We start from the raw sequence: 12,992 nt of genomic DNA, 5'->3' as shown, positions 1-12,992 counted from the left end.
GACACCCCTGGTCCCACCTCTGCACTGCTCTCGCCCCATCTCCATTCCACCCCTTCCCCAAAGTCCCTGCCCTACCCCGTCTTTTCCCACCCCAACCCCACCCCCATTCCACCCCCTTCCTCCAAGTCCCCGCCGCTGCCCCGTCTCTTCTCCGCTTCCTCCTCTGAGCACGCTGTGTCCTGCTCCTCCCCGTCCTTCCTGGAAAGTCCTAAGTGCCGCCAAAGAGCTGTTAGGTGGCGGGAAGTGCTGGGAGGGAGAGGGACGGGGCGCACTGCAGGGGGGGGGGAGAAGAAGGTGAGGGGGGAGCTTGGCTGCTGGTGGGTGAGGAGCACCCACTAATTTTTCCCTGTGAGTGCTCCAGCCCCAGACCACCCAGGGAGTTGGCACCTATCGCCAGAGCCCAACCCCAACCCCATGCTCCAGCCCAGAGTCCCACTGCACACTCCGAACCTCTCAGCCTCAGCCCAGAGCCCCTCCTACACCCCAAATCCCTCATCCCTGGCCCCACCCCAGAGCCTGCACCTCCAGACCAGAGCCTAGACTCCTCTCCCACACCCCAACCCCCTACCTCAGCCCAGAGCCCCCTCCCATATTCCAAACCCCTTGGTTCCACACACACCCCAGTCCAGAGCCCCCTCCCGCACCCTGAACTCCTTATTTCTGGCCCCACCCCAGAGCCTGCACCCCCAGCCGGAGCCCTCAACCACTCCTGCATCCCAACCCACTGCCTCAGCCCAGAGCCCCCTTCTGCACCTGAACTCCTCATTTCTGGCCCCACCTTGGAGCCCGCACCCACAACCAGAGTGAGCGAGTGAGGGTGGGGAGAGCAAGCAACAGAATGAGATAGCAGGGTGATGGAGTTAGTGGTGGCGGGGCCTCAGAGGAGGGGCGGGGCAGGGCAAGGTTGTTCAGTTTTGTGCAAGTAGAAAATTGGCAACCCTAGGCAGATGTTTGACTAATCTGCTCTTAAAAATCCTCAATGATGGAGATTCCACAACCTCCCTAGGCAATTTATTCCACTGCTTAACCACCCTGACAGTTAGGAAGTTTTTCCTAATGTCCAATCTAAACGCCCTTGCTACAATTTAAGTCCATTGCTTCTTGTCCTATCCTCAGCAGTTAAGAACAATTTTTCTCCCTCCTCCTTGTAACAACCTTTTATGTACTTGAAAACTGTTATCATGTCCCCTCTCAGCCTTCTCTTTTCCAGACTAAACAATCCCAATTTTTTCAGTCTTCCCTCATAGGTCATGTTTTCTAGACCTTTAATCATTTTTGTTGCTCTTCTCTGGACTTTCTCCAATTTGTCCACAACTTTCCTGAAATGTGGCACCCAGAACTGGACACAATACTCCAGTTGAGGCCTAATCAGCACAGAGTAGAGCAGAAGAATTACTTCTTGTGTCTTGCTTACAATCATTAGACAGCAATCTAATCCTACAATAAGTTCCGGGAATAAAAGTGTAGCTGATCTATAAATGCTCAGTCTATTAAAAGTAACTTATATTTATTCACAGATGCTCTGGCTTTTTAGCAATAATGTAGAGTCTGGTCAATAGTAGGTGGGGGCTCTAAGATGTACATTTCAATGCCAGGATGCAATGCTAACTTCTGCACCCATTTTAAAAGGCTACTACAGTAACATGCACCCTTTTTTCTTAACTCTGGCATCTGGACCTTAAGTAAAATTAGACCTGTTTACTAAAAGCCATATAAAGTTTGCCATAAAAATTGTGTAAAATTCCACTGAAGTATTCATCTTGTATATTTTTTATAAGTACAATGGACCTTTTATCTCTATGAGACACATTCATGTATTTATTTACCAACCTTAAGCTGTGACCACAGTTCTCTTGCTTCTCTGTCTCCATAATCTTTCTCAATCAAATCCATTTGAGCTTGGAGTCGGTGACATATAAAGAAAGTAGGCCAATCACGTTGCCATTCATTCACCTGGAAAATAAGATATCAAGATTCAAGTAATCATGATCAGTTGAAGAGGAAACAGCACTGTAAAGATTTTCTGCTGATATATCTGTAAAATTAAACTGTATATTACTGATACTGTGGCCTGTTGCCTTGCTACCAGGGTGCTTGTAAACTAAACACAGTCAAGGCCTACTCAGTTCTGGGATGGGTGACCACCAAGAAAAATTTAGGATGCTGTTAAATGTTTTGTTGATCATTTATTTAAGGCTATTCTTCCTTTTGAGTCCATGTTAAGGAGGGGCTATCTTTCATATGAGAAATAAACCTAAGGCTCTGGCCACTTGCAGATATTAAACATTGCTTAACCTTTTATTAGCTCTGGATAGCCAAAATTCCCCCTGACATTTCAATTAGATAATGGTTCTCAATTTGTGGTTCAGGGACAACTAGTAGTCTGCAAAGTCCTTCTCAATAGTCTGCACAGTTAAATATTTTGGTTGAAATTCACCCCTGTGCAGAGAGCCAGCAGAAGGCCCATGCACCATATGAAGCCTGCTCTGAGGGTTTTAAGTTGAATTTAAGTGTTGCATAGACTTTGCCACTGGTCCTTCGGATGGGGGGGAATTTCACCTTTTGAGAACTATGTAAGTGAGTTTTGGGAGAGGATGGAAGTAATTTGTGAAGGGATCCTTTTCTTAGCAAGAGGTCTGAACATTGGAGAATCACTGAGTAGTCTTCATTTCCTGTCCAAAACTGCTGTGTAAGCTTGCTGTGTGCTGCCAGGTTCCACCTCAGAAGTGGCTGTATCTCAGGAGTGGTTAAATTATTCCAGTTTTTTTATACAGACACAAATAAACTACATTAAAAGAGTATTATTACAGTTGCAAAATTAAGCACTGAAAAATATTAGGAAGCTCATACAAAACTTTAATTCTTCTTCCTCATGCGTGTACATTAGGATCATGTAAAAAATTATATACCTATTTTTTCATTGCACAAAATAGGCACTGCTCAGTGAATGAGACAGGGTTATGTAGTTAATAAGGTTTTTGTCTATCAGAACTCTTACAGTTTTGAATTAGGAACAAAACCTTATCAGTCCAAGAAAGTAGCAGTCCTGTGCAGGAAAACAAACCCCATCTTTTCCCAAGTTGGAGGTAAAATTTACATTTTGTTTATACTTTAAAAACTTTTAAGATGAAAATGAAACAGCGAGAACAAAACTGGTCGTTAAAACAAGCCATTGAATATAGAATTAGTGTTTGATTTTAACATGTAATAATAACTTTCACAGAGCTGGGACTTACCTGCTGTATAAAGCCACAGCATGTGACTGTATGGAATCCATATTTATCCACATACTGAGGTTCAGAATGTCCTGCACCTTTACCTAGCAAACAAAAAGACTGATCATGTCCAAAGGGCAAACCAGCTTTTTTTTTCTCCAATCCTGAACTTTGCAAGAGCAATAGGTTTATGAATCCAGTTCCGATATGACTAGGCAGAAAAAAAATTGGGGAAAATAGGTAATTAAATAATAGGTCAACTAAATACTTTAAAACACAAAGAGTAATAATTCTAGGTTTCAGAGTAACAGCCGTGTTAGTCTGTATTCGCAAAAAGAAAAGGAGTACTTGTGGCACCTTAGAGACTAACCAATTTATTTGAGCATAAGCATGAAGTGAGCTGTAGCTCATGAAAGCTTATGCTCAAATAAATTGGTTAGTCTCTAAGGTGCCAGTAATAATTCTGTGCATGTATATGTAGCTTTTTTTCTTTGGAGAATCACAGACCTATTAAAGATGGAAGTAAAAAACCTGGGCTGTTTTTCAGCAAGGAAAACTGAGGTACAGTTAGGTTCATTGCTGAAGGGCACAGAGCAAGTCAGTGGCAGAATCAGGAACAGAACTCAGGTCTCCTGATTTACACTCACCCTTTTCTAAGCACTTTACCCTGCTGCCTCCTAACCAAAACTTTTAACTGTGTGTCTCATACTGTACATTATTTCAGACAGATCAGCAATCTTCCACCTCACTCACAAATAATGTAATTACTTGGTAATAGGCATACCACTATAGAGCACATTCTGTCCTCCCCAGAAATCAGTGGGAACCATGCATACACAACTAGGTGCAAAATCTGGGCATTAGATTTGAACACTACTAACCCTGACATAGCAAATGATCTTGCTGTGCTTCATGTGTTGTTCAGTGGGAGTTGGATCAAGCTGTAGAAAAAGTCACTGAAAAGACTCCCATTGACTTAAGTGGAAACTGGATCAGAACCCTACTGAATTAACTTTGCCTTCAAGATGAACAGTTATACTCAGTAGAACTAACTTGTCTTTTTATTAACCTAAAGATACATTCCTTTATTATTTTAATAAAAAGTGCTATGTATTTTACTGCAAGTGTGAGTTGTAAAATATCTCTAGTGTAAGTAAATGTGAATTTCTGTATATTTTGTATTAAATGGTATTACATGTTATAATAACAAGTTAACTGTACCTGACCTATAGACATGTTTAATAGTTGTTGTTTTTTACTTGGTTGGTTCAAAAACCTTCAGGGGATTATCTTGATAGTACATGATGATGAAAGGCTTACAGGGATACTGAAAGGTAAATCTGACCCAAATTTTTTGTTTTTAAAAAATCAGAAAAACTAAAACCAATAGAAATCTTTTTATTGTTAGCAGTTTCTTTTTACTTAGTAAAGGCAAAGTAAAAAGTTACAAATTATTTAAGTTTAGTGTTCTATGGATCAAAAGATACTTTGTATATATATTTGGTATTTTAGCAGACAGGGGCCCTTTAAATTGGTTTTCTCCATTCATAAGGATTATAATGCTACATGTATTAAATACTGTGTCATATCCAGAAGTGATTATCGCAGTATTGCACTAGTACTTTAAATCTATACTCTACCAACAGTGTTTCCCTCCTTCTTTAATTTCTCTCCAAGTTTCTGGTTGTGAAGGTGAAGATCTGCTATCTGCTCTCCAAGCTTTGCAGAGTGTCTGTAAGATCAGAGAAACAAAATCATACATTCTTTATCTGTTCATTTAAAATATGCCTTTAAACACCATTTATTAAACAAGAGAGAATTAAAGACCAGAGAAAGTAGGGAGCAACTCTGTAAAGCAGGAGGCAATTTAAAAATCAGGAGAAAGAGAAAGCAATGGAATATTTTAACTGAACAGAAGCTAAACAGAACCTCTCAAAGACAAGTTAATTGTCTGAGAAATGTACAGATATATCACATGGCTGCTACCTGTGAGTAAAGCTGCTCTGACAAATGTGAACAGTCAGGTATAGACCACATATTCCTGAAAGAGATAAAGGGCCAAATTCAGGAGAGAATTTGGCCTAGAAGCTTGATTGTTGATTTGAATTTCACTTTTACTTTTTATTTTTACAGTTATCAGACACACGAGTGATATCATTTGCCGAAGATAGTGAATAGACTCTTTCAGAGATTCCCACCAACACAACAGAATTATAAGCAGAGACTCTCAAAATCATAGTAACAAAGAAAGTATGAAGTTCAGACATACTTGCTGAGATTTTTCATCTTCAGGTACTCCATGACAAACATTGCACCCTCTCCTGGAAGGTCAATCACTTTAATGGGCTGGGGCACTCTCAGGGTGTTGGTTTTCTGGATAGCCTCTAAACTTGCCATTTCACCTTCAAACATTTTTCTAGCCTATTCAGAAACAAGAATTTCACTGGGGCAAATATCCTTGGGCTAAATGATGTGATTTCTGCACTAGGTGTATTGGAAAATATTTGTTGTTTATAAATCTGTGAATCTATTAATCCTTCATAATAAAATGTAGCAGCAAATTAGCAAGGCTTCTGTCCCAGCCAGGATAGATTGGTTTGATTGTATTGTTATTGCTTTTCTTGCAAGTTCAGCACAGTACAACACATTACACAACTTACCAGTGTAAATACTCAAAACATCTATGTGTAGTTAATCTCTGGCCTCAAACCTAGGTACAGCAGGGTTACCAGTGGGGCTAGAACCCAAAACTTTCAACAAGAAAAGCATAAAAACCTGCCACTTGAAATAAAGGAGTAAATCCTTAGACTGTGACTAAGCAGCAGGTCCCAAGTGGGAGACTGATCACATTAATTAAGCCAGTGTACTGCTGAACAGTTTGACCTTCTAAGTGACAGTATTACTCTTTCTGCCCATTTTTAATTGTATGTTTTAGAATGAAATAACCCAGACTTATCAGTTTCCCATGTACTGAACTACAAATTTATGGCTGAATTTTTTGTTCTGCCTTTATTTAGTAACAGAATAGCTAAGAGTATTTCCTGGAAAATTAAAGCCTTTTCTTTCCAACTTCCCACTGAGCGAAGACTGCAGCTCCCACATTTTCTTCTGTAAGGAAATGTTACCTTTCTGCTAGATGCTTCTTGCATACCTGATTTCTGGGTTCAGCAATAGAAATTTGAGTACTTTTATGTTATTTTATTCTCTCTTAGGAGGATAAGGAAAGGGTTTGTCTATCTTAGGTGCTCACATGTCTCTTATTACCATAGTAGCTAAACACTTCCCAATCTTTATCCACACAACACTCCTGGGAGGTAAGGATGTGCTGTTATCCCCATTTTACAGATAGAAACTGAAAGATTAAGTGACTTGCCTATGGTTATACAAGAAGTCTGTAGCAAAATAGAAACTTGAACCCAAGTCCCATAAACCCTAAACTAGTTCCTGAGGCACTGGACTATCCTTAATAACAGCAGAGAAAGGCTTTTTGCAGTAAGGAAGAGACTGACTATGTGCCCAACCTTACACTCCTCGCACAGATAAACCCCATTAAGGTCAATGGACACTTTGCTTCAGTAAGGATTATCGACAGGATCAGGCCTTTAGCCCCCAATCCTACTACTTATTGTGATTGCCTTATTGAGGTCAGTGGGGCTCCACACAGAAGGAGGAACCCATTTACATGCAACAAGCTGCAGGTACAGGTATTAATAAGAAAAACAAGAAATCCAAAATTATATTGCACATGCAATCTCTGCATAAATTCCTTGGGTTGCAGAAAGATTAATCTTTACCTAAAAAGGAAGAGGAAGAATAAAACAAGTTTATAGATAGCCTGGAGACTTTTTTCCAATTATATTTCAATGATCTTTTAAATAATTTTTAAACTCTTACTTGGTTGTACTGTGTTAATCAAGGTTTTTACAGCAATCAACTGATAGCTAATTTAATTATTGCATGCACACACAGAACCATCCGGTAAACGTAAACAATGGGGATCTGATGACTTAGCCCTCTCAGACTGCTGGCTAAAACATTCTAACTCAGCAAAATGTTACCAACCACTTAAAAAGCTCCTAAATGCGATAGAAACAAAAATCTCAACATGCACATTTAAACTGATTTCTTTCTCTTCTCCCGGCCGAGTCAGTCTTTCTATTTTTCTAAGGCAGATTCCACAAATGTGGCACCAATACCACTTACCTGAAAGCGGGTCCCAGGGGAGTCGATGGCAACTCTGTGTTAAAAATCAGCCAGCAGACAGTGGTCAAGCAGTTGCCCCTAGGCTGGATCTCCCTCAGTTCCTCTGTGCATCTGGATTCCACCAGGCCACACGTTTCCTCCTAAACTCCTATTTCTCAACTGTAAATTGACTGATAGCCTTGTTCTGACTAGAGAATGTCCCAATCCACAAACATCACATTTGAATGCCAATATTCCCAAAGTAATAGGGTGCTTGGAGCCGATGGTTTAGTTCAAGTATTTTTTCTAGTTTTGCCTTAATACTAACCAATTATTTATTATTTTATAATTGTACAAAACATAAGAAGGGGTACATACGCAGGGCTCTAGGCATCCTTCCCACAAGTGATTAGGTGCCATGAGTAAGTGGCAATGCCTTAACCATATGTGTGTTGAAAAGGCCACTACAGCTCTCCCACCCTTATCAAGGTGAGTGCTAACCTTCTCTCCTTTCGTATCACACAATTTAAATAATAATACAACATAACAGTGGCCCACAGGCTCCCTTGCTTCTGTGAACAGAGGATAGGAAAAATGAGAAGATCCAGGATGGTGGCTCACCAGCACCACAGCACACTCCCTTCCTCCTCCCTATGCCATGGGGAACAGACTCTATGGGTACGATCAGGATAGGTGGAAGTGGGGTTTCGGAAGTAATCCCTCCTTCTCCCACAACCATTCAAGGATTCCTGATACTGTCAGTATTAACATATTTCAGTTTCCACTGCATCAAGTGAAACCACTTTCTTAAGGAGGATTGAGGAGCAAGGATGAATACAGAAGCTGATGGGAGCATATCTCCTATAGGAGTTATGTTGCCATGGTGCCAGGAAGCACTGCAGATGCGCAATGCTTCTGCTGATCTCAAGAGATCCTGGGTTTTGTGGACCAAAACCCTTTCCCCAATAAAAGAATGTACTCTGCTTTGGAAGGTCATGCTGTTCCATATACCTGTGTGGGAATAGCCATTTCAGGGATAGTATTTGGCCCAATAACAAATTCTAAGCATGAGGGCAATTGCTCTGCTCTACGCTTTTTTATGTAGCAATGTAAATTATTTTGCACCTAGTATTGCAAAGGAACGTCAAGTTGCTTTACAACAGCATTACAAATAAACATTAACTGAGCCTACTGTCTAAAATGTGCTTTAAAAAGATTTCAGTTCTTAAAAGGAGAAAAATACATTAAGCTTGAAAACACACAATTTACAATCATCAACAAACATCTCCAGACAATTAAGCACATTACAGTGAACATGCAGCAATATTATCAGCATTAACCTGAGGCTTGTGATTGATTTTCACAAACACTTGCCCGCTGTCAGTTTCATAGCTCTGCCCTCGGCTAATATACCCTCCTCCTGAGCTCCCAAACGCCTTCAGAATGGAGGTCTTCAATTCAGTTTTCAGGAGTTTTTCCATTGGTTCCCCTGTTGCAATTGTTTCTTCGTAAATCCACTGCAAAACAGGATTAAAGGTCTGGGTCCTTTCTTTTTTGCTGTGTCTTTGCTATGAGGTAGAAATCGACACACACCAAAGAGAAAAATAGCAGCTGAGAGAAAAATCAAATCAGTCAATAATTCCCAGAAATATTTATTTCTGGAAATTAGAGCTTTACTTTTTTTAAAAAAATAGATATTTAGGAAATATTGAATTTGTTGGAATATCCTGGGGTCCTTCGATGGCTGTCCTGAGAGCTTCTGGTATTTGTAGTTCCTCTCACTGGGTAATCAGTATGGACTGTCCTCTTCTTCACCTTCCCCCACCCCTCTACAGCACTGCTCAGATGAGTACCAAAGAGATAAAGTTTAAATCATCAACCACCAGAGGGAGCTCAGCAATGAAAACTATACACAATAACATAAACTGGTTGTATTTTATGGAAGACTGTGCAAGAGGCAGAGTTTTGTGGTGGTGGGGTGTTGTAGATTAGGGTGACCAGATGTCCCAATTTTATAGGGACAGTCCTGATATTTGGGGCTTTGTCTTATACAGCCACCTATTCCCCCCCATCCCAATTTTTCACACTTGCTGTCTGGTCATCCTATTGTAAATGTTTAAGATCAGGCGACTCAAAGGCCTCAATATAACCACAAATCAGCAAATTGGGATATGGGAAAAGCAATGATCTTTCCTGTTCACACCTGCTTTGTATAGACTAGGAACCATTGTGTCTCCATTGACACATTAGACCACATGCCTTCTTCAGGGCCTGGCCCTGCTCCCATTAAAGTCAATGGAAAGATTCCCATTGCCCTCAGTAGGAGCCAAGTGCCACCAAAGCCTTTTATAGACAATGGAGGTTGATGGAACTGAGCATTTTTCAGGAAATGCTCAGGATCAGGCTTGATTACAGAAGGATTGTGTTGTAATCACGAGCACATAAATTCAGGAGATCTGGATCCTATTTCTGGTTCCCTCACCGATTTAGCATATGACTCTGAGTAAGTCACTTTACCTATCTGTATCTCACTCCTCCATCTATAACATGGGAGGGGGGTGTCACAAATTACTTACTTCATAGGGGTGTTGTGAGTTTTAATTAATTTTCACTTGTAAAGTTCATTGGCATCCTCAGATAGAAGGTGTGAAGTATTATCATAGCCCTGATCCCACAGCCTTGATCCAAATGGTAAGCCCCACTGGGGTCAACAGGACCAGTCATATGAGTTAGGACTGGATTCTGTAATGTTACAATCTATACAAAAGGCCCTAACTATTGTCTCCACGTGGAGTAGATGTGTGCTGCCATCCATCCTGCTAATGATTCTCTGGATTCTGATGCCACTCCCCTCATCCTCAGCACCTGGTTCTGTTATCATGAGTTTATCTTTCTTTACAACTTTTTTTGTTTACATGGATAATAATAAGCAGCTTGTGTGAATCACTAAAGGTTAAGGAATGATTAGCTCTACTAGAGAAACACTGATTTCATCAATGTAGACTACTTTTTATGTTCAGAGTTAACCCCTTTGACCTCTGTCCCAAAATGGTTCTAGTTCTCCAAGGAATGGAAAAGTGGACATAGTTCAAATAATGAAAAGCACCATATAAGAGCTGGATATTAACAATTTATTATTAATTTATTATTATTGCTCAAGCTCTGAGATCTTGAGCAGTTTCCTGTGGTAGGTCGAGAATAAAGAACTGTGATAAGCCCAAGCTTTCCACCTTTTGTGAGCTCTTTTCTGTATAGCCATAGAAAGCAGCTTAGTCAACAGAATAGAGCAAGATTTGTCCCTTTCAATGGTTCCTCCCTGTAAACTGCCAGGAAGATGAGCTGGAATGCTTTCCATGTCATGGACTATGTACAGAATCTTCATCTACGAAGAGCACAGAAAAGCGCAATGGCACTTACTGTATCTCTCTCTCTCTTACACACACCTGCCACAAGTTCTTTTCTTTTTCTATCATTGTTTAAATGAGATAAAGCTGGTACCCATTAAAGTGAGGATCTGAAAATACTGAGTTAAGCCAGAATGGTTCAGGGAGGTACTAGGCAAGGGCTGTTGCTCCCCTCTGTGTCCCTAGATCACCTAAATTCTGACCTGCATCATTTATTATTTTTTATTATTGGTATTATTATTTTATGTATTTAATTAGTATTATCATAGCACCTAGGAGCCCCAAGTCATGGCCCATGGCCCATTGTGGTATGTGTTGTACAAAGAAAGAACAAAAAGTCCCTACCCCCAAAGAGCTTACAATCTAAGTATAAGACAAGAGACAACAGATGGATCCAGACAGGTTGACAGGACAGTACATGTGAACAATAAGACAATATTGGATAGTATGATAAGCAGTGGTCTCAGCATACCAGGAGCCTAACCATTGCTAGTTGGTTTTTTTAGGCATTACAGCAAAGGAGAATGTTAAGGAGTGATTTGAAGGAGGATAATGAGGTAACTTTATGGACATTTACAGGGAGCTCCTCCCAATCACGAGGGGCACCATGGGAGAAAACGCAAAGGTTCTTTTGAAAATGTAACAAGGGGGTGATGGAGGTTGGCATCAAGGTGAGAATTGAACTTTCAATACTGAGTGAGAGATGTTATCCTCTGCTATGCCAGTGCTGGACCTCAACATAGCTCTGCTAATAAATCTCAATGTTAAAAGTTGCAACCTCTGTAGCTATTCCAGATCCTGGGTCCCCACAAAGCTCTGACAACACATTTCCATCTTGAGGGACAGCAATCCCTGATATTTCAGTACTGGGCCTCACCTGAGCAGAAACGGACAGTAGAAATTAATTGTTCCAAATTATGGAGTGGTTTTATGATGCTGACCAACATCCAACAGGGTCAACAATTCCTGTTTACTAGAATGAAATTGTTCAGTGCCGGATGCTAGTACTGAGATCACATCAGTAGTTTTATTCTAAAAGATGTTGGTACTTTCAGACCAATAAAATTTAACAGTTTGTTTTCCATTCCCCTGGATCCTGGACTGTTCCTTTTGGGCATTTAAAAAATCACATGGCTGTGATGTGTGGCTAGTGGAGGGCCAGTCTATTTGACTACCAGGAGTATGTGGAGACCCTGAAGAAGGCTCCACCACTGGAACAACTATGGCCTTTCCCTTACAAGAGGAGAGGGACCACAATGATATGGAAACCAAGTGAGTATTTTGGGACCACTAAAAAAATGGCAGGAATAGGAGTGGTTATAGGGGAAAATAAGGGAACCAGTTGAGGACACTGGTCAAATGGTGCCAGTGAAAAGTTGTCAAGCCTGGAGACTTAAATCCTCTCTCTACCCACTGAATAGACATAGCAAAGGATGCAGCAGGGCACATTTCACCCACACTCCAATGACCGTTCCTGAATCCTGCCCTGGACTTCACTTTCCATTTCCACAGTCCAAATAGTCCTTGGCTTCTTTGGTGAGATTTCTAACAAGGTTGCCAATTGCTGCCAATTGTGGTGTCTTTTTGTGCTGTGGACCTCTATCCACTCAGAACTTGACTGAGATAATCCAATTATTTCACATAGGTTATAGAACATCCCTGAGATGTTATTTACTATTGACCTGGGCTGGAATTGAATGGATGACCTAGAGGTGAAAGGCTTCACAACCTATTATCAAGTTGTGTTGTTTTTTTAAATCAACATGTTTAAATCATCCTGATTTAATACACTGGAAACAAACCAACTCAGAAATGTCCCAGATGGGTTTTTAATAACAAAAGTGCCTGAAAATAACCACCTTGGAGTAAACCCAGCCCTGTCCCATCAGCAGTTCAGCACCATGGTCAGATCACAAAGGCTAAAATATAAACAATGAAATATGAGGGGGGAATTAAAGGAGAGCAGTGAGGAGCTGGGAGAAGGGGTTATTTATTGGAGCATTTCTAGACTCCCAAGCTCAGAGTCTATCCTCTGGATTATGCTACCATAGATTGGAGTGGAGTTAGCTGCAGGTAGGTACAAGCTGTTTTTTCCCCCTGCAAGTTCTGTTTGTCTCCTATTGCTGTTGCCTATGATGTTCTAACTGGCAGTGAACAGAAAACTGAGCAGTAAGGAGGGTGGTGAGCCTTG

The 12,992-nt window shown here is 40.8% G+C and overlaps 1 protein-coding gene and 1 non-coding gene across 5 annotated transcripts in view; both read right to left on the bottom strand.

Annotated features, from left to right (window-relative positions):
- The window catches only part of LOC141998651 (tubulin-specific chaperone D-like), a 263,541-nt gene extending 254,566 nt beyond the window's left edge, over positions 1-8,975 (bottom strand). The window contains exons 1-5 of one of the 4 annotated variants that reach the window (XM_074971510.1): positions 8,738-8,975; positions 5,485-5,636; positions 4,856-4,947; positions 3,237-3,319; positions 1,827-1,953 (exon numbers count right to left, since the gene is read on the bottom strand). In XM_074971510.1, coding sequence (XP_074827611.1) covers positions 1,827-1,953; positions 3,237-3,319; positions 4,856-4,947; positions 5,485-5,636; positions 8,738-8,878 — 595 coding nt within the window. In that variant the 5' untranslated portion in view covers positions 8,879-8,975. The other 3 variants (XM_074971517.1, XM_074971511.1, XM_074971515.1) reach the window with 3 other exon arrangements.
- Positions 7,799-7,920, bottom strand: LOC141999111 (U6atac minor spliceosomal RNA). The gene has a single exon (XR_012641970.1). It is a non-coding gene; the product is annotated as a U6atac minor spliceosomal RNA (small nuclear RNA).
- Positions 8,976-12,992: the final 4,017 nt, after the last annotated feature.

Source organism: Natator depressus, chromosome 14, assembly GCF_965152275.1.
Source record: "Natator depressus isolate rNatDep1 chromosome 14, rNatDep2.hap1, whole genome shotgun sequence".
NCBI classification, from domain to species: Eukaryota; Metazoa; Chordata; order Testudines; family Cheloniidae; genus Natator; species Natator depressus.
This window is presented reverse-complemented; position numbering and strand designations above follow the sequence as displayed.